Raw genomic sequence first — 22,010 nt, 5'->3', positions numbered from 1 at the left:
GGACCTGAAGCTTCAATGGCAAAAACTGAGCAGTTTTTTGGGGAAAAGAAAGCTCTTTTTATCTCTTTTAATGCTGCTGTTCCTCCGCCCCCCTGCACGGGGGAGCCCGGGGTCAGTGCGTGTAGAGGCTGGCGGTGAACACCACGTCCCGGCGGATCAGCGTGGCCGCCGCCTCCATCTTGGCCGCCAGCGCCGGGTCCCCCAGCAGCCGCGCGGCCGCGCGGAGCTGCCGGAGCCGCTCGTCCAGGCGCTGGATGCAGCGCACGATCGTCCCCTCCTGCGCCTCCGACAGCCGCGCGATGGCCGAGAACGGCTGCGGGACACGGACACGCTGCGACGCGCGGACACGGGGACACGGGGGACACACAGACACGGGGGGACATGCGGACACGGGGGGACACGGGGGACACACGGACACGGGGGACACGGGGGACACACGGACACGGGGGACACACGGACACGGGGGACACGGGGGACACACGGACACGGGGGACACGGGGTCCCGCACTCACCATCCCCCGCGCCCACTCGTAAACCGCCTCCACGAGGCCGCAGCCCAACTGGGACACGACGTCCTCGGGGCCCTCGGGGAGCCCGGAGTCCTCCTGGAGCCGCCCCAGGCGCTGCGCGATGGCGCGGAGCTGCGACACGGCCTGCGGGGGGACAGGTCACTGGGACAGGGTCACTGGGACAGGGGACATGGGGACATCCCCATAGCCCCCCAGCCCCGGACCTGCAGGAGCGCGGCGGGCAGGCGGGGGGGCGGATCCTCCCATAGCCCCCCCATAGCCCCCATAGCCCCCCAGCCCCGGACCTGCAGGAGCGCGGCGGGCAGGCGGGGGGGCGGATCCTCCCATAGCCCCCCCATAGCCCCCATAGCCCCCCAGCCCCGGACCTGCAGGAGGGCGGCGGGCAGGCGGGGGGGCGGGTCCCCGCCCGGCCCCCCCAGCGTGGCCGCCAGCAGCGCCGCGCTCTCCTCGGGCCGCAGCGCGCTCAGCACGTTCTCCAGCAGCAGCTCCGCCAGCAGCAGCTCCGGCGGCGACAGCAGCGCCGCCACGCGGCCGCCCAGCGACAGCGCGCCCTCCGCCGACACGAAGCCCAGCGCGCGCAGCACCTGCACGGGACCACAATGGGGACACCGGGGGGACACCGGGGGGACACCGATGGGGACACCGATGGGGACACGGGGATGCTAGTGGGGACATAGGGACACTGATGGGAACATGAGGACATGGGGACATGGGGACACTGATGGGGACATGAGGACATGGGGACACGGGGATGCTAGTGGGGACATAGGGACACTGATGGGAACACGGGGACACTGATGGGGACGTGAGGACATGGGGACACTAATGGGGAGGTGGGGACACAGGGGTAATGGGGACACCGGGGGATATGAGTTATTGCGGGGATGGGGGTCACGGGGGGTCACGGGGATGGTGACGGTGACGGTGACAGGGACAGTAACGGTGACAGGGACGGTGACGGTGACGGTGACAGTGACGGTGACAGGGATGGTGACGGGGACAGGGACAGTAACGGGCACGAACCTCCATGCGCTGCCGGTACTGGGGCAGCATGAGCAGGGACTGGTCCGACAGCTGGAACTCCAGCTGCTCCAGCTCCGCCCGCAGCCGCTGCCGCTCCGCGAACCGGGAGAACTGGGGGGGCAGCTCAGCACCCCCGTCCCCACTGACCCCCCATCCCCCACTGACCCCCCCCCGCCCCCCACTGACACCCCCCCGTCCCACACTGACCCCCCAGTCCCACACTGACCCCCCCCGCCCCCCACTGACACCCCAGTCCCTCACTGACCCCCCCATCCCCCACTGACCCCCCCCCGCCCCCCACTGACACCCCAGTCCCACACTGACCCCCCCGTCCCCACACTGACCCCCCCACTCCCACACTGACCCCCCCACTCCCACACTGACACCCCACTCCCACACTGACCCCCCCACTCCCACACTGACCCCCCCACTCCCACACTGACCCCCCCAGTCCCCCACTGACCCCCCCAGTCCCCCACTGACCCCCCCATCCCCCACTGACCCCCCCCCGCCCCCCACTGACACCCCCCCCGTCCCACACTGACCCCCCAGTCCCACACTGACCCCCCAGTCCCACACTGACCCCCCCGCCCCGCCCCGCGTCCCCAACCCCCCTGACCCCCCCCGTCCCCACACTGACCCCCCGCGGGGTCCCCAACCCCCCTGACCCCCCAGTCCCACACTGACCCCCCCCGCGGGGTCCCCAACCCCCCTGACCCCCCCAGTCCCCCACTGACCCCCCCGCGGGGTCCCCCCCCCCCACCTGCTGCGGGAAGCGGGGGCTCCGGGTGCACTCGAAGGTCCCCAGCGCCGCCTCCAGGTCCCGCGCGGTGGCCGCCAGGGTCACCGAGTCGGGGTCGCGCAGGGGGGGGGACAGCAAGGGGACCCCCCCCGCCCCGCCCCCCCCCGCCAGCCGCTGCAGCTCCTGCAGCGTCGAGGCCACCAGGGGGGTGGGGGGAGGGGACCTGGGGGGACAAGGGGACCTCGATATTCACAGTGACCCCCAGGACCGCACCCCCCCCCCCTCCCCCCCCAAAACTGGGACCCCCCATCTCACCTGTGGGCGCCCCCCCGGGGGGGCCGCAGCTCCTGCAGCAGCATCTGGGGGTTCACGCGCAGCGTCTTGGTCGTGACCCCCCCAAAATCCTCCGGCTGCAGCTGCTCCAGGGCGGGGCTGCACGGGCCTACAGGGGACCCAGGCGTCCGGGGGGGACCCAGGCGTCCGGGGGGGACCCCCAAGACCCCCCCCAGACGTCCGGGGTGGCACCCAGGATTTTAGGGACCCACCCCCCAAAAATATTGACCCAGGCGTCCAGGGTTCCCCACCCCCCCAAAAAAGGGACCCAGGCGTCCGGGGGGGTCCCTGGACTTTGCCCCCCCGGTGACACTCACCCTCAGGCAGGAAGAGGCGGGTGAGCAGCAGGTCCTCGGGGTAGGGGACGTCGGGGACATCGGGGACACCGGGGGGGGCCTGCCCCCCCCCCTCCGGGCGCCTCTCGCTCAGAACCAGAACCGTGAAGGTGGGGCCGGGGGGGCCGGGACTCACCTGGGGACGGGGGGGCAACGGGGGTTTGGGGTTCGGGGGTGGATTTTGGGGGTGTTGGGGAGTGTATTTTGGGGGTCTGGGGGGGTCTGGGGGTGTATTTTGGGGGGATATGGGGGGTTCAGGGGTGTATTTTGGGGGTTCAGGGGTGCATTTTGGGGGTGTATTTTGGGGGTTCAGGGGTGCATTTTGGGTCTGGGGGTGCGTTCCGGGTACCTGCAGCACGACCCCCGGCGCGTTCCGGTGCTTCGCGGTGCTGACGATCAGCACCCGCCCGGGGGCCAGGACGCGCAGCCCCCCCGGGGACTCGGCCAGACGGCGCTGGGGGGACATGGGACATGGGACACGGGACATGGGGACACGGGGACACGGGGACATGGGGACACGGGACATGGGACACGGGACACGGGGACATGGGGACATGGGGACACGGGACATGGGGACACGGGACATGGGACACGGGGACACGGGACATGGGGACACCCCAGGACCCCCGGGGACACCCCAGGACCCCCAAACCCCTCAGGACGCCTCCCAACCCCCCGGAGCCCAGACCCCCCGGGGACCCATCAGAGGGGGCACCAGGACCCAGGTGCGACCCACGTGTCCCCGTCCGTCCCACATCCCGTCCGTCTGTCCTCACGGGCAGCTGTCCCCGTGTCCCCCGTCCGTCCCCGTCCGTCTGTCCTCACGTGCAGCTGTCCCCGTGTCCCCCATCTGTCCCCACGTCCCCGTCTGTCCCCGTCCGTGTGTCCTCACGTGCAGCTGTCCCCGCGCGGCCCGCAGGGTCCCCACGGTGCGGTGGTACCGGGGCAGGTCGGCCATGGCCCCCCCGGGCTCCTCGGTGTCCCCAAGTGTCCCCAGCGTCACCCGCAGCTCGGCCGCGCGGCGGCTCTGGGCCTGGGGACGCGAGGGACAGTCAGTGTCCCCGTCCCCGTTGTCCCCATGTCCCCCACGTTGTGTCCCTGTCCCGCCACCGTGACCCATTGTCCCCATGTCCCATATCCCCCTGATGTCCCCATTGTCCCCATGTCCCATTTCCCCATGTTCCCATGTCCCACATCCCCCCCATTGTCCCCACGTCCCACATCCCCCCCGATGTCCCCATGTCCCCATTGTCCCCCCATGTCCCATATCCCCCCATTGTCCCCATGTTCCACATCCCCCGCAATGTCCCCATGTCCCACAATCCCCGCGATGTCCCCATTGTCCCCCGTGTCCCCATTGTCCCCCGTGTCCCACCTCCGTGTCCCTCCGCGCCGGCTCCTCGGCGAAGCTGCGGCGCATGAGGCGCGTTGGGGACATCGGGGACGTCCCCGTCACCCGCAGCAGGTTCAGCAGCATCGAGTAGGTGACGCGGAACCGCGACTGCAGGGGCGCCGGGCGGCCCTGGGGACAAGGGGACACGTGGGGACACCGGGGGGTGCAACAGGGACACCCGGGGACACCGTGGGGACACATCAGGGACATGTGGGGGACACCTGGGACACCCTGGGGACACCTTGGGGATGCTTGGGGACATTGGCGACCCACCATGAGCACCCTGTGCAGGTCCCCCAGCTCGGGGGGTGACACCGGGGGGTGACACCGGGGGTGACACCGGGGGGTGACATGGGGACGCACCATGAGCACCCTGTGCAGGTCCCCCAGCTCGGGGAGGGGTCCCCGGCTCAGCACGATGACGGTGGCCAGTGGCGTCCAGACCCCTGCGCCCGGCCCGGCCCGACATCTGGATGTACTCGGCTGTGGGGCAGACCCATAGACTGACCCACAAATGCCACAGTGACCCACAGATACCACAGAGACCCACAGATACCAGAGTGACCCACAGATACCCATAGAGACCCACAGATACCATAGAGACCCACAGATACCACAGTGACCCCCAGATACCATAGAGACCCACAGATACCAGAGTGACCCACAGATAGCACAGTGACCCACAGATAGCCATAGAGACCCACAGATACCAGAGTGACCCACAGATACCACAGTGACCCGCAGATACACACAGTGACCCCACAGATACCATAGAGACCCACAGATACCATAGAGACCCACAGATACCACAGTGACCCACAGATACCAGAGTGACCCACAGATAGCATAGAGACCCACAGATACCAGAGTGACCCACAGATACACACAGTGACCCACAGATAGCACAGTGACCCACAGATACCCATAGAGACCCACAGATACCACAGTGACCCACAGATACCATAGAGACCCCAACTCATGGAGACTCATAGAGACGATAGAGCCCCACAGAGACCCCACAGACCTGTCCCCCACGGTGGCCCCCAGCCCCACACCCCCCCCATCTCCCCCCGTCCCCCCCGTCTCACCGGGCAGCAGGTCCCTGAAGCCGCTGCCGTCGTGTTTGCGCAGAGACTCGAACACGACGGTTCGGGCCGGCATGTTCACCCCCATGGCGAACGTCTCGGTGGCGAACAGCACCTGCCGTGGGGCGATGTGGGGCGATGTGGGGCGATGTGGGGCGATGTGGGGCGATGTGGGGCAGGACCATGGGGCGATGTGGGGCGATGTGGGGCGGGAGCGCGGGCGATGTGGGGCGATGTGGGGCGATGTGGGGCACCACGGCCTCATGGCTGCCCCACAACCCCCACCCCACAGCGGCCCTGTAAGTGCACCCCCCCTTGACCAGCCCCATGGCTGCCCCAGCCCCCCCAGCTGTCCCAGCCCCCCAGCTGCCCCCCAAGCCGCACCTTGAGCAGCCCCATGCTGAACAGCAGCTCCACCACCTCCTTGAGCAGCGGGAGGAGCCCCCCGTGGTGGACGCCCAGCCCCCGCTCCAGCAGCTCCGACAGCCACAGCACCTGCAGGGGGCGCCGCGGTCACGGGGGCACAGCCCACGGCCCCCGTGTCCCCATGTCCCCCGTGTCATTGTCACCTGGGGCAGATGGCAGTCACCCCCCCGCAGCCTCCCGAGCCAGCGGCGCAGGAGCCCACGTGTCCCCTGTGTCCCCCGTGTCTCCATGTCCCGCCATGTCCCATGTGCCCCGTGTCATTGTCACCTGGGGCAGGTGGCGGTCGCCCCCCCCGCAGCCTCCCGAGCCAGCGGCGCAGGAGCCCGCACGTCCCTGTGTCCCCCCATGTTCCCCATGTCTCCATGTCCCCTCTGTTCCCTGTGTCCCCATATCCCCCATGTCTCCGTGTCCCCATGTCCCCCGTGTCTCCCCATGTCCCCCTGTGTCCCCCCGTCCCCGTGTCATTGTCACCTGGGGCAGATGGCAGTCACCCCCCTGCAGCCGGCCGAGCCAGCGGCGCAGGAGCCCGTGTGTCCCAGTGTCCTCCCATGTTCCCCATGTCTCCATGTCTCCATGTCCCCCGTGTCCCCATGTCCCCGTGTTCCCTGTGTCCCCCATGTCCCCCCGTCCCCATGTCCCCCATGTCTCCGTGTCCCCCCCCGTCCCCCCGTCCCCATGTCCCCCGTGTCCCCCCATCCCCATGTCCCCCCGTCATTGTCACCTGGGGCAGGTGGCGGTCGCCCCCCCGCAGGCGGCCGAGCCAGCGGCGCAGGAGCCCGCATGTCCCTGTGTCCCCCCATGTTCCCCATGTCTCCATGTCCCCGTGTCTCCATGTCCCCGTGTCCCCCCGTCCCCGTGTCCCTGTCACCTGGGGCAGCTGGCGGTCGCCCCCCCGCAGGCGGCCGAGCCAGCGGCGCAGGAGCCCGCGGACGCGCGCGGCCTCGTCGCCCGTCAGCAGGTGCAGCCCCCGCAGCGCCTGCGCCAGCGCGTCGCAGCCCCCCCGCGAGAACGAGAACACGACGGCCGGCAGCAGCGCGCGCGACCGCAGCAGCCGCAGCAGCGCCGCGCACCCCGAGCGCGCCTGCGGGCAGAGAACGGGCGTGGGGCGGGCGCCGGGGCCCTGGAGACGCCGGGGGGCGCTGGGACCCTGGGGGCACCGGGACATGGGGGCACCGGGGGGCTCTAGGACCCTGGGGGCACCGGGGCCCTGGAGACGCCGGGGGGCGCTGGGACATGGGGGCACCGGGGGGCTCTGGGACCCTGGGGGCGCTGGGACCCTGGAGACGCCGGGGGGCGCTGGGACATGGGGGCACCAGGACCCTGGAGACGCCTGGGGGCGCTGGGACATGGGGGCACCGGGGGGCTCTAGGACCATGGGGGCACTGGGACATGGGGGGACACTGGGGACCCCAAACCCAGCCTCCCAGCCCCCCCACCAACGCCTGCAGCCCCCCAGGTGCCCTCAGCCCCATAACAGCCCCACCAGGTACCCCCCAGCCCCATAACAGCCCCCCCAGCCCCATAACCTCCCCCAACACCCCCCAACTGCCTCTCAACCCCATCATCCCCCCCCCAGCCCCACAACCGCCCCTCAGTCCCAAAACCGACCCCCCCAGCCCCCCAAGTGGCTCCTCAGCCTTTTGGGTGCCCCCACACCCCATAAGTGCCCTCCCAGTCCCGCCCCAGCCCCCCAGGCGCCCCCGGCACCCCCAAACCTGTGCGATGTTGCCCCCCGGGTTGTGGGTCCGGGCCCCACAGCTCAGCCCTTGTTTGCTGCTCTGGGCCTTCTGCGCCGCCACCGCCGCGTAGTATCTGTGGGGAGCGGGGGCTGGGGCAGCGGGGGGCAGCGGGGGGCAGCGGGGGGGCCGTGGGGGCTGGGGCAGCGGGGGGCAGCGGGGGGGCCGTGGGGGCTGGGGCAGCGGGGGGCAGCGGGGGGCAGCGGGGGGGCCGTGGGGGCTGGGGCAGCGGGGGGCAGCAGGGGGGCCGTGGGGGCTGGGGCAGCGGGGGGCAGCGGGGGGCAGCGGGGGGCTGAGAGGGGTCCGGGTCCCTATGTTCTCTATGGGTTTCTATGGTGTCTGTGACTCTCTATGAGTCCTTATGGGTCTCTATGGTCCCTGTGGGTCTCTATGGGTCAGTTGTGGGTGTCTCTGGGTGTCTCTGGGTCTCTCTGGGTCTCTCTGGGTCTCTCTGGGTCTCTCTGGGTCACTCTGGGTCACTCTGGGTCTCTCTGGGTCAGCTGTGGGTCTCTATGGGTCTCTATGGGTCTCCCTGGGTCAGTTGTGGGTGTCTCTGGGTGTCTCTGGGTCAGTTGTGGGTCTCTATGGGTCTCCCTGGGTCAGTTGTGGGTGTCTCTGGGTCTCTCTGGGTCAGTTGTGGGTCTCTATGGTGTGTCTGGGTGTCTCTGGGTCTCTCTGGGTCTCTATGGGTCACTCTGGGTCACTCTGGGTCACTCTGGGTCACTCACCCCTGGGTGTGGAACGTCCCCCGCCGGTCCATCAGCAGGAACAGCCCGGGGGGCGTGTCCTCGGGTCCGGTGGGCGTGTCCTCGGCGCCGGCCCCGCCCCCCAGGAACAGGAAGTGCTCGAGCGGCACCGGGCGGCGCGCGGTGCTGAGCACGCGGATCCGGCGGCGCTTGGTGCGCCTGGAAACGGGGCGAAAACCCCGAAAATCGGGCAAAACGGGGCGAAAACCCCGAAAATCGGGCAAAACCGCGCGAAACCCCGCCAAATCGGGCAAAACGGGGCCAAAGCCGGGCGAAACGGGGCCAAAGCCGGGCGAAACCCCCCCCCAAATCGGGCAAAACCGGGCAAAAACCCACCAAATCGGGCAAAACCGGGTGAAACGGGGCAAACCCCCCCAAATGGGCAAAACCGGGCCCAACCCCCATGACGCCCCAAAACCCCCCCCGGTGCCCCCCCCCCCCTCCGCCGTGTCCCCCCCCGTGTCCGCCCCCTTCCCCCCCCGCCCGGTTTCCCCCCCGTGTCCCCCGTGTCCCCGCCCCCCGTGTCCCCGCCCCCCGTGTCCCCGCCCCCCCCGTGTCCCCGCCCCCCGTGTCCCCGCCCCCCGTGTCCCCCACGTACCGCCCCCCGTGTCCCCGCCCCCCGTGTCCCCCCCCCCGTGTCCCCACGTACCCGACCCACTGTGCGAACTCGAGGGCGTTGGGGATGGTGGCGCTGAGCAGGATCAGTTTGACGTGGGGGGGCAGCAGGATCAGCACCTCCTCCCACACCACCCCCCGCTGGGACACGGACATGGGGGTCAGTGTCACAGTGTCACAGTGTCACAGTGTCACGGTGTCCCCACACCACCCCCCGCTGGGACACGGACACGGGTGTCAGTGTCACAGTGTCACGGTGTCACAGTGTCACAGTGTCACAGTGTCCCCACACCACCCCCCGCTGGGACACGGGGTCAGTGTCACAGTGTCCCCAATGTCCCCAGTGTCCCCAGTGTCCCCACACCACCCCCCGCTGGGGACACACGGGGGTCAGGGGTGTCCTGTGTCCCGTGTCCCCTGTCCCCATGTCCCCGTGTCCCCGTGTCCCCTGTCCCCGTGTCCCCTGTCCCCATGTCCCCGTGTCCCCTGTCCCCATGTCCCCGTGTCCCCGTGTCCCCGTGTCCCCTGTCCCCCTGTCCCCGTCACCTCCTCGTCGTTGATGTAATGAACCTCGTCGAAAATCACCCACTCGAGCTCGCGGATCACGTCGGAGCCGTTGTACAGCATGGACCTGGGGACAACGTGTCACTGTGTCACCTGTCACCCGTGTACAGCATGGACCTGGGGACAACGTGTCACTGTGTCACCTGTCACCCGTGTACAGCATGGACCTGGGGACAATGTGTCACCTGTCACCTGTCACCCGTGTACAGCATGGACCTGGGGACAACGTGTCACCTGTCACCTGTGTCACCCGTGTACAGCATGGACCTGGGGACAACGTGTCACTGTGTCACCTGTGTCACCCGTGTACAGCATGGACCTGGGGACAACGTGTCACCTGTCACCTGTGTCACCCGTGTACAGCATGGACCTGGGGACAACGTGTCACCTGTCACCTGTGTCACCCGTGTACAGCATGGACCTGGGGACAACGTGTCACTGTGTCACCTGTCACCCGTGTACAGCATGGACCTGGGGACAACGTGTCACTGTGTCACCTGTCACCCGTGTCACCCGTGTACAGCATGGACCTGGGGACAATGTGTCACCTGTCACCCGTGTCACCCGTGTACAGCATGGACCTGGGGACAACGTGTCACCTGTCACCTGTGTCACCCGTGTACAGCATGGACCTGGGGACAACGTGTCACTGTGTCACCTGTCACCCGTGTACAGCATGGACCTGGGGACAACGTGTCACTGTGTCACCTGTCACCCGTGTCACCCGTGTACAGCATGGACCTGGGGACAATGTGTCACCTGTCACCCGTGTCACCCGTGTACAGCATGGACCTGGGGACAACGTGTCACCTGTCACCCGTGTCACCTGTGTACAGCATGGACCTGGGGACAACGTGTCACCTGTCACCCGTGTCACCCGTGTACAGCATGGACCTGGGGACAACGTGTCACCTGTCACCCGTGTCACCCGTGTACAGCATGGACCTGGGGACAACGTGTCACTGTGTCACCTGTGTCACCCGTGTACAGCATGGACCTGGGGACAACGTGTCACCTGTCACCCGTGTACAGCATGGACCTGGGGACAACGTGTCACCTGTCACCTGTGTCACCCGTGTACAGCATGGACCTGGGGACAACGTGTCACCTGTCACCCGTGTCACCCGTGTACAGCATGGACCTGGGGACAACGTGTCACTGTGTCACCCGTGTCACCCGTGTACAGCATGGACCTGGGGACAACGTGTCACCTGTCACCCGTGTACAGCATGGACCTGGGGACAACGTGTCACTGTGTCACCTGTCACCCGTGTAGAGCATAGACCTGGGGACAACGTGTCACCTGTCACCCGTGTCACCCGTGTACAGCATGGACCTGGGGACAACGTGTCACCTGTCACCCGTGTCACCCGTGTACAGCATGGACCTGGGGACAACGTGTCACTGTGTCACCTGTGTCACCCGTGTACAGCATGGACCTGGGGACAACGTGTCACCTGTCACCCGTGTCACCCGTGTACAGCATGGACCTGGGGACAACGTGTCACCTGTCACCTGTGTCACCCGTGTACAGCATGGACCTGGGGACAACGTGTCACTGTGTCACCTGTCACCCGTGTACAGCATGGACCTGGGGACAACGTGTCACTGTGTCACCTGTCACCCGTGTCACCCGTGTACAGCATGGACCTGGGGACAACGTGTCACCTGTCACCTGTGTCACCCGTGTACAGCATGGACCTGGGGACAACGTGTCACCTGTCACCTGTGTCACCCGTGTACAGCATGGACCTGGGGACAACGTGTCACCTGTCACCCGTGTCACCTGTGTACAGCATGGACCTGGGGACAACGTGTCACCTGTCACCCGTGTCACCCGTGTACAGCATGGACCTGGGGACAACGTGTCACTGTGTCACCTGTCACCCGTGTCACCCGTGTACAGCATGGACCTGGGGACAACGTGTCACCTGTCACCCGTGTCACCCGTGTACAACATGGACCTGGGGACAACGTGTCACCTGTCACCCGTGTCACCCGTGTACAGCATGGACCTGGGGACAACGTGTCACTGTGTCACCTGTGTCACCCGTGTACAGCATGGACCTGGGGACAACGTGTCACCTGTCACCCGTGTCACCCGTGTACAGCATGGACCTGGGGACAACGTGTCACCTGTCACCTGTGTCACCCGTGTACAGCATGGACCTGGGGACAACGTGTCACCTGTCACCTGTGTCACCCGTGTACAGCATGGACCTGGGGACAACGTGTCACCTGTCACCCGTGTCACCCGTGTACAGCATGGACCTGGGGACAACGTGTCACTGTGTCACCTGTGTCACCCGTGTACAGCATGGACCTGGGGACAATGTGTCACTGTGTCACCTGTCACCTGTGTCACCTGTGTACAGCATGGACCTGGGGACAACGTGTCACCTGTCACCCGTGTCCCCATGTCCCAGTGTCCCCATGTCCCATGTCCCGTGTCCCCCCATGTCCCCGGTGTCCCCCCGTGTCCCCGTGTCTCACCGCAGGATCTCGGTGGTCATGACCAGACAGGCGGCCTCTGGGCGCAGCTGCACGTCCCCGGTCACCAGTGTCCCATGTCCCCAGGTGTTCCCATGTCCCATGTCCCCAGGTGTCCCCGGTGTCCCCCGGTGTCCCATGTCCCATGTCCCCCCATGTCCCCGGTGTCCCCCCGTGTCCCCCCGTGTCTCACCGCAGGATCTCGGTGGTCATGACCAGACAGGCGGCCTCGGGGCGCAGCTGCACGTCCCCGGTCACCAGTGTCCCATGTCCCCAGGTGTTCCCATGTCCCCAGTGTCCCCGTGTCCCCGGTGTCCCCATGTCCCATGTCCCCCCGTGTCCCCCCGTGTCCCCCCGTGTCCCCCCGTGTCCCCCCGTGTCTCACCGCAGGATCTCGGTGGTCATGACCAGACAGGCGCTCTCGGGGCGCAGCTGCACGTCCCCGGTCACCAGTGTCCCATGTCCCCCGGTGTCCCCGTGTCCCATGTCCCCCCATGTCCCCGGTGTCCCCCCGTGTCCCATGTCCCGTGTCTCACCGCAGGATCTCGGTGGTCATGACCAGACAGGCGGCCTCGGGGCGCAGCTGCACGTCCCCGGTCACCAGTGTCCCATGTCCCCGGTGTCCCCGTGTCCCCCCGTGTCCCCATGTCCCGTGTCCCCCCGTGTCCCCGTGTCTCACCGCAGGATCTCGGTGGTCATGACCAGACAGGCGCTCTCGGGGCGCAGCTGCACGTCCCCGGTCACCAGCCCCACGTCCCCAAACGTCTCCCGGAACTCGCGGAACTTCTGGTTGGAAAGGGCCTTGATGGGCGACGTGTAGATGGTCCTGGGGGGGGTCAGGGACCCCACAATTAGGGGACCCCCCCAAAACTTGGGGGCCCCCCCGAGTCTTGGGGACCCCCCCGGGTTTTCAGTCCCTCCCACTCGGGTGACTTTGGGTTTGGGGGCTCCCAGGAGCGTCATCCCCCCCCAGGGAGCATTTTGTGGACACACCCCCCAGATTTTAGGGACCTCACAGGGTTCTGGGGACCCCCCAATACTTTATGGACCCCCCCAGACTTTGGGGACCCCCCAGTTTTGGGCACCACCCCCAGGTTTCGGGCATGGCCCCCAGTTCTGGAACCCCCCTGGGGTTTTGGACACCCCCCCTGAGTCTTGGGGACCCCCCCAGACTTTGAGGACCCGCCGTGGGATTTGGGGAACCCCCCTGGGATTTGGGGAACCCCTCCCGGGTTTGGGAGGCACCCCCCCCCGGTTTTTGGGCACCCCTGAGTTTCAAGCCCCCCCACCTCGGGTTTCAGGGCCCCCCCCCTGTTTCGGGGCCCCCCCCTGGTTTGGGGCTCCCCCCCCCGGTTTTGGGGCCCCCCCCTGGTTTCAGGCCCCCCCCCGGTTTGGGCCCCCCCCCCCCGGTTTCAGGTCCCCCCCCCCGGTTTTGGGCCCCCCCCCCGGTTTCGGGGTCCCCCCCCTGGTTTGGCCCCCCCCCCCGGTTTCAGGTCCCCCCCCCCGGTTCCGGGCCCCCCCCCCCCGGTTTCGGGGCCCCCCCCGGCTCCGGGCCCCCCTCACCGCGTGAGGTGCCGCATCCCCAGCGCGATGCCGTACTCGGCCACCGCGGTCTTGCCGGCCGAGGTGTGAGCGGCGACCAGCACCGAGTGCCCGCGCTCCAGGCTCAGCACCGCGCGCTGCTGGAACGGATCGGGGACAAACGGCCACTGCGGACAGACAGACAGACAGACAGACACACACACCCCCGGCTCAGCACCGCGCGCTGCTGGAACGGATCGGGCCGGAACGGCCACTGCGGACAGACAGACAGACAGACACACACACCCCCGGCTCAGCACCGCGCGCTGCTGGAACGGATCGGGCCGGAACGGCCACTGCGGACAGACAGACAGACAGACAGACAGACACACCCCCGGCTCAGCACCGCGCGCTGCTGGAACGGATCGGGCCGGAACGGCCACTGCGGACAGACAGACAGACAGACAGACACACCCCCGGCTCAGCACCGCGCGCTGCTGGAACGGATCCGGCCGGAACGGCCACTGCGGACAGACAGACAGACAGACACACACACCCCCGGCTCAGCACCGCGCGCTGCTGGAACGGATCCGGGACAAACGGCCACTGCGGACAGACAGACAGACACACACTGCAGACAGACAGACAGACAGACACACTGCAGACAGACAGACACACTGCAGACAGACAGACAGACAGACACACCCCCGGCTCAGCACCGCGCGCTGCTGGAACGGATCCGGCCGGAACGGCCACTGCGGACAGACAGACAGACAGACAGACACACCCCCGGCTCAGCACCGCGCGCTGCTGGAACGGATCCGGGACAAACGGCCACTGCGGACAGACAGACAGACAGACACACACCCCCGGCTCAGCACCGCGCGCTGCTGGAACGGATCCGGGACAAACGGCCACTGCGGACAGACAGACAGACAGACACACACCCCCGGCTCAGCACCGCGCGCTGCTGGAATGGATCGGGCCGGAACGGCCACTGCAGACAGACAGACAGACACACACACCCCCGGCTCAGCACCGCGCGCTGCTGGAACGGATCCGGGACAAACGGCCACTGCGGACAGACAGACAGACACACTGCAGACAGACAGACACACTGCAGACAGACAGACACACACTGCAGACAGACAGACAAACAGACACACACCCCCGGCTCAGCACCGCGCGCTGCTGGAACGGATCCGGCCGGAACGGCCACTGCGGACAGACAGACAGACAGACAGACACACACCCCCGGCTCAGCACCGCGCGCTGCTGGAACGGATCCGGGACAAACGGCCACTGCGGACAGACAGACAGACACACTGCAGACAGACAGACACACTGCAGACAGACAGACACACACTGCAGACAGACAGACAAACAGACACACACCCCCGGCTCAGCACCGCGCGCTGCTGGAACGGATCCGGCCGGAACGGCCACTGCGGACAGACAGACAGACACACTGCAGACAGACAGACAGACAGACAGACAGACACACCCCCGGCTCAGCACCGCGCGCTGCTGGAACGGATCCGGGACAAACGGCCACTGCGGACAGACAGACAGACAGACAGACACACACACACCCCCGGCTCAGCACCGCGCGCTGCTGGAACGGATCCGGGACAAACGGCCACTGCGGACAGACAGACAGACACACTGCAGACAGACAGACACACTGCAGACAGACAGACACACACTGCAGACAGACAGACAGACAGACACACTGCAGACAGACAGACAGACAGACACACTGCAGACAGACAGACAGACAGACACTGCAGACAGACAGACAGACACACACACACCCCCGGCTCAGCACCGCGCGCTGCTGGAACGGATCGGGGACAAACGGCCACTGCGGACAGACAGACAGACACACACTGCAGACAGACAGACAGACACACACTGCAGACAGACAGACAGACAGACACACTGCAGACAGACAGACAGACAGACACACACTGCAGACAGACAGACAGACACACTGCAGACAGACAGACACACTGCAGACAGACAGACACACACTGCAGACAGACAGACAAACAGACACACACCCCCGGCTCAGCACCGCGCGCTGCTGGAACGGATCCGGCCGGAACGGCCACTGCGGACAGACAGACAGACACACTGCAGACAGACAGACAGACAGACAGACAGACACACCCCCGGCTCAGCACCGCGCGCTGCTGGAACGGATCCGGGACAAACGGCCACTGCGGACAGACAGACAGACAGACAGACACACACACACCCCCGGCTCAGCACCGCGCGCTGCTGGAACGGATCCGGGACAAACGGCCACTGCGGACAGACAGACAGACACACTGCAGACAGACAGACACACTGCAGACAGACAGACACACACTGCAGACAGACAGACAGACAGACACACTGCAGACAGACAGACAGACAGACACACTGCAGACAGACAGACAGACAGACACTGCAGACAGACAGACAGACACACACACACCCCCGGCTCAGCACCGCGCGCTGCTGGAACGGATCGGGGACAAACGGCCACTGCGGACAGACAGACAGACACACACTGCAGACAGACAGACAGACACACACTGCAGACAGACAGACAGACAGACACACTGCAGACAGACAGACAGACAGACACACACTGCAGACAGACAGACAGACACACTGCAGACAGACAGACAGACACACACACGCACACACACACACACACACTGCAGACAGACAGACAGACAGACAGACACACACTGCAGACAGACAGACAGACAGACACACCCCCCCGGCTCAGCACCGCGCGCTGCTGGAACGGATCCGGGACAAACAGACACTGTGGGGACACACGGACAGCGTGGAGGGGGTGGGACAGCACCCCCCAGTGTCCCCAAACCCCCCCGTGTCCCCAACCCCCCCCAGTGTCCCCAATGTCCCCAACCCCCCCAACGTCCCCAGGTGACCTCAACCCCCCCCAACGTCCCCAAGTGACCTCAACCCCCCCAGTGTCCCCAACCCCCCTGTGTCCCCAAACCCCCCCAGTGTCCCCAATGTCCCCAACCCCCCCAACGTCCCCAGGTGACCTCAACCCCCCCAGTGTCCCCACCCCCGTGTCCCCACCTTGATGGCCGGGTCGGGCACCAGCGTCTCGAAGTCCCTGACGGGGGTCGTGGTGTCGATGACAACGGCCCAGGGCTCCCCCTCCCCCTCCGGGGTCCCCTCTGTCCCCTGGGGGGGTCACAGAGTCAGGGGGGGTCACAGCACCCCCCCCCCACCCCAAAGCACACACCCCCCCCCCACCCACCTGCGGCTGCTGCAGCTCCACGGGGGGGGGGAGGGTGAAGGCGAAGCGGGGGGGGCGCTCGCTGAGCCCCCCCCCGGGGGTGGGGGGGTGTCAGGGACCCCCCCGATTTGGGGGGGAATTTCGGCCCCCCCCCCCAAGTCGAAGGTGTCCAAGGTCTGGATGAGGGTGGAGAGAGAAACGGGGCCCCCCCGCGCTGGGGGGGGCAAAATGTGACCCCCCAGGGGAAATTCACAACGTGACCCCCCCCCCCCGCCCCCAAATTGTCCCCCCCGCAAAAATGGGGTTCCATGGGGTAACAGGGCCCCCCCGGGGCAAAATTGCCCCCCCCGGTACCTGATGGTTGAAACTCGACGCCCCGTTTCATCCCGGGGGGGGTCGTGAGCAGCTCTGGGGGGCAGAGGAGCTTAATTAATCGGGGGGGCCCAAAAGGGGGGGGGGGGGCACAAAACACAGGGGACACCCCAAAAATGGGGGGGGGGCGCATACCGGTGTCAAAATCGACGTCATCTTCACCCCCGGGGGGGTCGTGGGGCTGCGGGGGGGCAGCTCGTCCAGCTCCTCTGGGGGGGCAGAGGGTGGTTTGGGGGGCAATGGGGGATTTGGGGGGAGGTGTTTTGGGGGGTGTCTGGGTGCAGTGGGGGGTGTTTGGGGTGTCTGGGTGCATTGGGGGGTGTTTTGGGGGTGGGGGGGCCGTACCTGGGCAGAAGGGGAAGGCCGTCCCGCTGCCCCGCAGGCTCTGGGTGCATTGGGGGGTGTTTTGGGGTGTCTGGGTGCATTGGGGGGTGTATTTGGGGGGTGTTTGGGGTGTCTGGGTGCAGTGGGGGGTGTTTTGGGGTGTCTGGGTGCATTGGGGGGTGCATTGGGGGGTGTTTTGGGGTGTCTGGGTGCATTGGGGGTGTTTTGGGGGGTGTTTTGGGGTGTCTGGGTGCATTGGGGGGTGTATTTGGGGGTGTTTTGGGGTGTCTGGGTGCACTGGGGGGTGTTTTGGGTGTCTGGGTGCATTGGGGGGTGCATTGGGGGGTGTTTTGGGGGTGTTTTGGGGGGGGCCGTACCTGGGCAGAAGGGGAAGGCCGTCCCGCTGCCCCGCAGGCTCTGGGTGCATTGGGGGGTGCATTGGGGGGTGTTTTGGGGTGTCTGGGTGTATTTGGGGGTGTTTTTGGGGGGGGCCGTACCTGGGCAGAAGGGGAAGGCCGTCCCGCTGCCCCGCAGGCTCTGCCCGGGGGGGCCGGGGGGCGCCGAAGGGACAACGAGTTCTGGGGGGTCAGACCCACGGCCGGGAGGGGCTCCTGGGGGGGAGGGGCGGAAATTGGGGGGGTCACGAACCCCCAGAGGGTCCCAACCCCCCCCAAGGGCTCCAGACCCCCCCATATCCTTGTCACCCCAATGTCCCCCCCATTGCAAACCCCCCATGTTTTACCCCCCCCACCCACCGTGTCCCAAATCCCCCCCCAGGACCCCCCCCATAACCACCACCCCCCTTCCCCCCAATTTCACCCCCCAAGACCCCAAAAGTCCCCCCCTGCCCCCACCTCACTGAACCCCAAGATCCGGCCGGTTTTGGGGTCCCTCTGCGCCCGCAGCTCCGCCCCCACGGGGGCGGGGTCCACCGCAAACAGCCGCTGGGGGGAGGGGCTGCGCTGCCACGCCCTAAAGGGGAGGGGGGAAATATTGGGGGGGGGGTCACCCCAAACCTCCCCCCCCAGGGACCCCCACAAACCCCTCAAGACCACAGACCACCCCCAAAAAAACACCCCCCCACACTGCCATGGGCACCCCCCAAACCCCCCCAGCCCCCCGGTTTGGGGACCCCCCCCAGACTCAACTACCCCCCATAGTTTCAGACCCCCCCCGCCCCATTTCGAGGCCTCCTCGTTAACCACCCCCAATTTTAGGGACCCCCCCCCAGACTCAACCAGCCCCCCAAGATTTTGGGGACCCCCCCAAGCTCAACCAGCCCCCCAAGCCCAAAGACCCCCCAATCCCCCCCAAGATTTTGGGGACCCCCAGACCTCTGTGACCCCCCCCAACCCCCCCAAGATTTTGGGGACCCCCAGACCTCTGTGACCCCCCCACCCCCCAAGATTTTGGGGACCCCTGTACCGTGTGGCCCGTTCATGCCGGTGGGGGGCAGCCACTCCGGGGACCCCAAAAGCAGCTGCTCCAGCTCCTCCCGCGGGGGGGGCACAAAGGGGGGACCCCCCAGGGCAGCTGGGGGGTCACGTGTTATGGGGGGTGGGTCACGTGTCCCCCCCGGGTGAATTAGGGGGGCGGGCGGACCCAAGCGGGGGTTGGGTCCCCAATTCCGGGGGGGGGGGGGGGGGGCACTCACCGTGGCCCCGCCCCCTCCCCCCACCAGCAGCTCGAAGCGGCCGGAACAGCCCAATTCCAGCAGCGCCAGCGGCAGCTCCGGGGGGGGCAGCGCTGGGGGGACACGGCGGGGTCAGCACCCCAGCTCCGGCCCCCCAAAACCCTCGGGTCCCCCCCGAGCCCCCCAGCCCCCCCCCGGACCCCCCCATTTCCCGCACACGCACCGCTCCGCTCCAGCTCCATCCCGCCGACCGGACCGCAGCGGCGGGAGCGTGACCCGGAAGCGCTCCCCGCGCCGCTAATCAGCGCCGCGCAGGTGGCCGGATGCGATGGCCAGTAGAAAAGTACTGGCAGCCGGGCGGAAGTGCTTGAGAATGGTTCGGCTTCCCGCGCCGCCCCCGCTCCGCCAACCAGCGTAGCGCTCGCCCTCCACCACGCACCGGTCGCTAGGCAGGTTATGCAAATGAGACGCCGACGGGTGCCGCGGAGGGACACGCCGCGCCCCCGCGGTGCACTCCGGGAAGGCGCCGGTCGCTCTGTCGCTGCGCTCCGCGCCGTTGTCAGGGAAACCGCCGGGTTTCTGTGTCCCCCCCACGGGCCACGCGTGTCCCCCCGTGTCCCCGAGTGTCCCCCAGCGTCCCCCGGCCATGCTGGCGCTGCCCGCGGGGCTCACGGAGGAGGAGGAGGCGCTGCAGAAGCGGTTCGCGAAACTGCGGAAGAAGGTGAGGGCTGGGGGGGGCGTGGGGCCGGGGGGGCGTGGGGCTGGGGGGGTCACGGGGGGCCGGGGGGGCTCTGGGGGGGGTCACGGGGGGCTGGGGGGGGGGCGTGGGGCCGGGGGGGGGCGTGGGGCTGGGGGGGGTCACGGGGGGCCGGGGGGGCTCTGGGGGGGGTCACGGGGGCTGGGGGGGGCGTGGGGCCGGGGGGGCTCTGGGGGGGGTCACGGGGGGCCGGGGGGGGGGCGTGGGGCCGGGGGGGCTCTGGGGGGGTCACGGGGGTCACGGGGGGCTGGGGGGGGTCACGGGGGGCCGGGGGGGCTCTGGGGGGGGTCACGGGGGGCTGGGGGGGCTCTGTGGGCCATGGGGTCTCCGTGGGACCCTGTGGGTGTGGGGGGGTCTCCGACCCGCCGTTTCTCCCCCCCCCCCAGAAAAAGGCGCTGCTGGCGCTGAAGAAGCAGCAGAACTCGGGGGGCCCCAGCGCCCAGGGGGCATCAAGCGCTGTAAGGGGGGGCCCGGACGCCTGGGTCCCCGAAATTCAGGGACCTTCCCCCCCCGCAAACCCCCCTCTTCCCCCCCCACAAACCCCCCCGTTCCCCCCCCCATCCCCCCCCCATCCCCCCCCACAACCCCCCCGTTCCCCCCCCATCCCCCCCCACAACCCCCTCCGTTCCCCCCCCATCCCCCCCCACAAACCCCCCGTCCCCCCCATCCCCCCCCACCAAACCCCCTCCGTTCCCCCCCCATCCCCCCCCACAAACCCCCCCGTTCCCCCCCCATCCCCCCCATCCCCCCCGGCTGTGACCCCGTTTGCCCCCAGCCATGTCGGACCAGCCCCCCCTGGACACGGCCACGGCCACCGAGCAGGCCAAGCTGCTGGTCAAGTCGGGCGCCATCAGCGCCATCAAGGCCGAGAACAAGAACTCGGGGTTCAAGCGCTCGCGCACCCTCGAGGGGAAGCTCAAGGTGGGGCCCCCACATTAGGGACCCCCCCAAACCCCTATAGACCCCCCCAAACCCCTACAGACCCCCCAAACCCCTATAGAGCCCTCAGAATCGCCCGGACCCCCCCAAACCCCTACAGACCCCCCTAAACCCTATAGAGCCCTCAGAATCCCCGGACCCCCCCAAACCCCTATAGACCCCCCTAAACCCCTATAGAGCCCTCAGAATCCCCCGGACCCCCCAAACCCCTATAGACCCCCTAAACCCCTATAGAGCCCTCAGAATCCCCGACCCCCCCAAACCCCTATAGACCCCCCAAACCCCTATAGAGCCCTCAGAATCCCCTGGACCCCCCCAAACCCCTATAGACCCCCAAACCCCTATAGAGCCCTCAGAATCCCCTGGACCCCCCCAAACCCCTATAGACCCCCCAAACCCCTATAGAGCCCTCAGAATCCCCTGGGCCCCCCTAAACCCTATAGACCCCCAGCCCCCCAAACCCCCCAATGTCCCCCCAGTTCCCACATTTCTGTGCCCCCCCCCAGGGTGCCCCAACATTCCCATGGCCCCCCCAGTGTTTTGGGCCCCCCCAAAGCTTTGTGTGTCTCTCTCCATAAACACCCCAGGACACCCCATTAGCACCCCCAGTTTCTGAGGTCCCCGCCCAGCTTCTGTGACCCCCCCAAACCCGTTCGCCCCCCCAGGACTCCCCAGAACCCACCATCACGCGCTCCCCCCACCCCCAAACCCCCTAAAACCCCCCAAAACCCCGGCTTGGGGGGGGACACACACTTTGGGGCTCCCCCGTCCCCCTGTCAAAATTTGGGGCCCCCCCTCACCCCGTGTCCCCCCCAGGACCCCGAAAAGGGCCCCACCCCCACGTTCCAGCCCTTCCAGCGCAGCGTCTCGGCCGACGACGACTCCCAGGAGGTACCGACCCCCACTTTTGGAGGGGGGGGGGCAATTGGGTCCCCCATGGGGGGGGCACAGACCCCCCCAGGTATTTGGTGGACACTCACCCATTTATTCCCCCCCCTTTTGTGCAGTCGCGGCGCCCCCAGCGAAAATCCCTTTATGAAAGGTGAGACCCCCCCACCCCATAACCCCCCCGTGATTTTGGGGTCCCCTTGAACCCCCCACCCCGTAACCCCCCCCATGATTTTGGGGTCCCCTTGAACCCCCCCACCCCGTAACCCCCCCCGTGATTTTGGGGTCCC

At 67.7% G+C, this 22,010-nt stretch overlaps 2 protein-coding genes across 2 annotated transcripts; one reads left to right on the top strand and one right to left on the bottom strand.

Annotated features, from left to right (window-relative positions):
* Nucleotides 1-17: 17 nt before the first annotated feature.
* Nucleotides 18-19,378, bottom strand: SKIC2 (SKI2 subunit of superkiller complex; the record flags this gene model as incomplete). Its single annotated transcript, XM_082076527.1, is given in 26 exon segments — nucleotides 18-313; nucleotides 513-653; nucleotides 896-1,114; nucleotides 1,554-1,664; nucleotides 2,317-2,518; nucleotides 2,611-2,737; nucleotides 2,946-3,099; nucleotides 3,313-3,417; nucleotides 3,856-3,996; nucleotides 4,339-4,485; nucleotides 4,630-4,782; nucleotides 4,784-4,839; nucleotides 5,445-5,556; nucleotides 5,826-5,936; nucleotides 6,736-6,948; nucleotides 7,583-7,679; nucleotides 8,332-8,508; nucleotides 8,999-9,105; nucleotides 9,511-9,595; nucleotides 12,698-12,844; nucleotides 13,582-13,727; nucleotides 16,645-16,752; nucleotides 17,315-17,388; nucleotides 18,001-18,114; nucleotides 18,929-19,036; nucleotides 19,360-19,378. Coding segments are annotated over 26 exon segments (3,375 nt in total). The 3' UTR covers nucleotides 18-112.
* Nucleotides 19,379-19,535: 157 nt separating this feature from the next.
* On the top strand, nucleotides 19,536-21,888 carry LOC309451832 (negative elongation factor E-like). The gene is given in 6 exon segments (XM_082076526.1): nucleotides 19,536-19,857; nucleotides 20,280-20,331; nucleotides 20,334-20,351; nucleotides 20,669-20,814; nucleotides 21,649-21,723; nucleotides 21,840-21,888. Coding segments are annotated over 6 exon segments (405 nt in total). The 5' UTR covers nucleotides 19,536-19,782; the 3' UTR covers nucleotides 21,879-21,888.
* Nucleotides 21,889-22,010: the final 122 nt, after the last annotated feature.

Source organism: Streptopelia decaocto (assembly GCF_964273445.1).
Source record: "Streptopelia decaocto genome assembly, contig: HAP1_SCAFFOLD_1100, whole genome shotgun sequence".
NCBI lineage: Eukaryota > Metazoa > Chordata > Aves > Columbiformes > Columbidae > Streptopelia > Streptopelia decaocto.
Note: the sequence above shows the minus strand (reverse complement) of the source record. Positions and strands in the feature narration are given on the sequence as shown.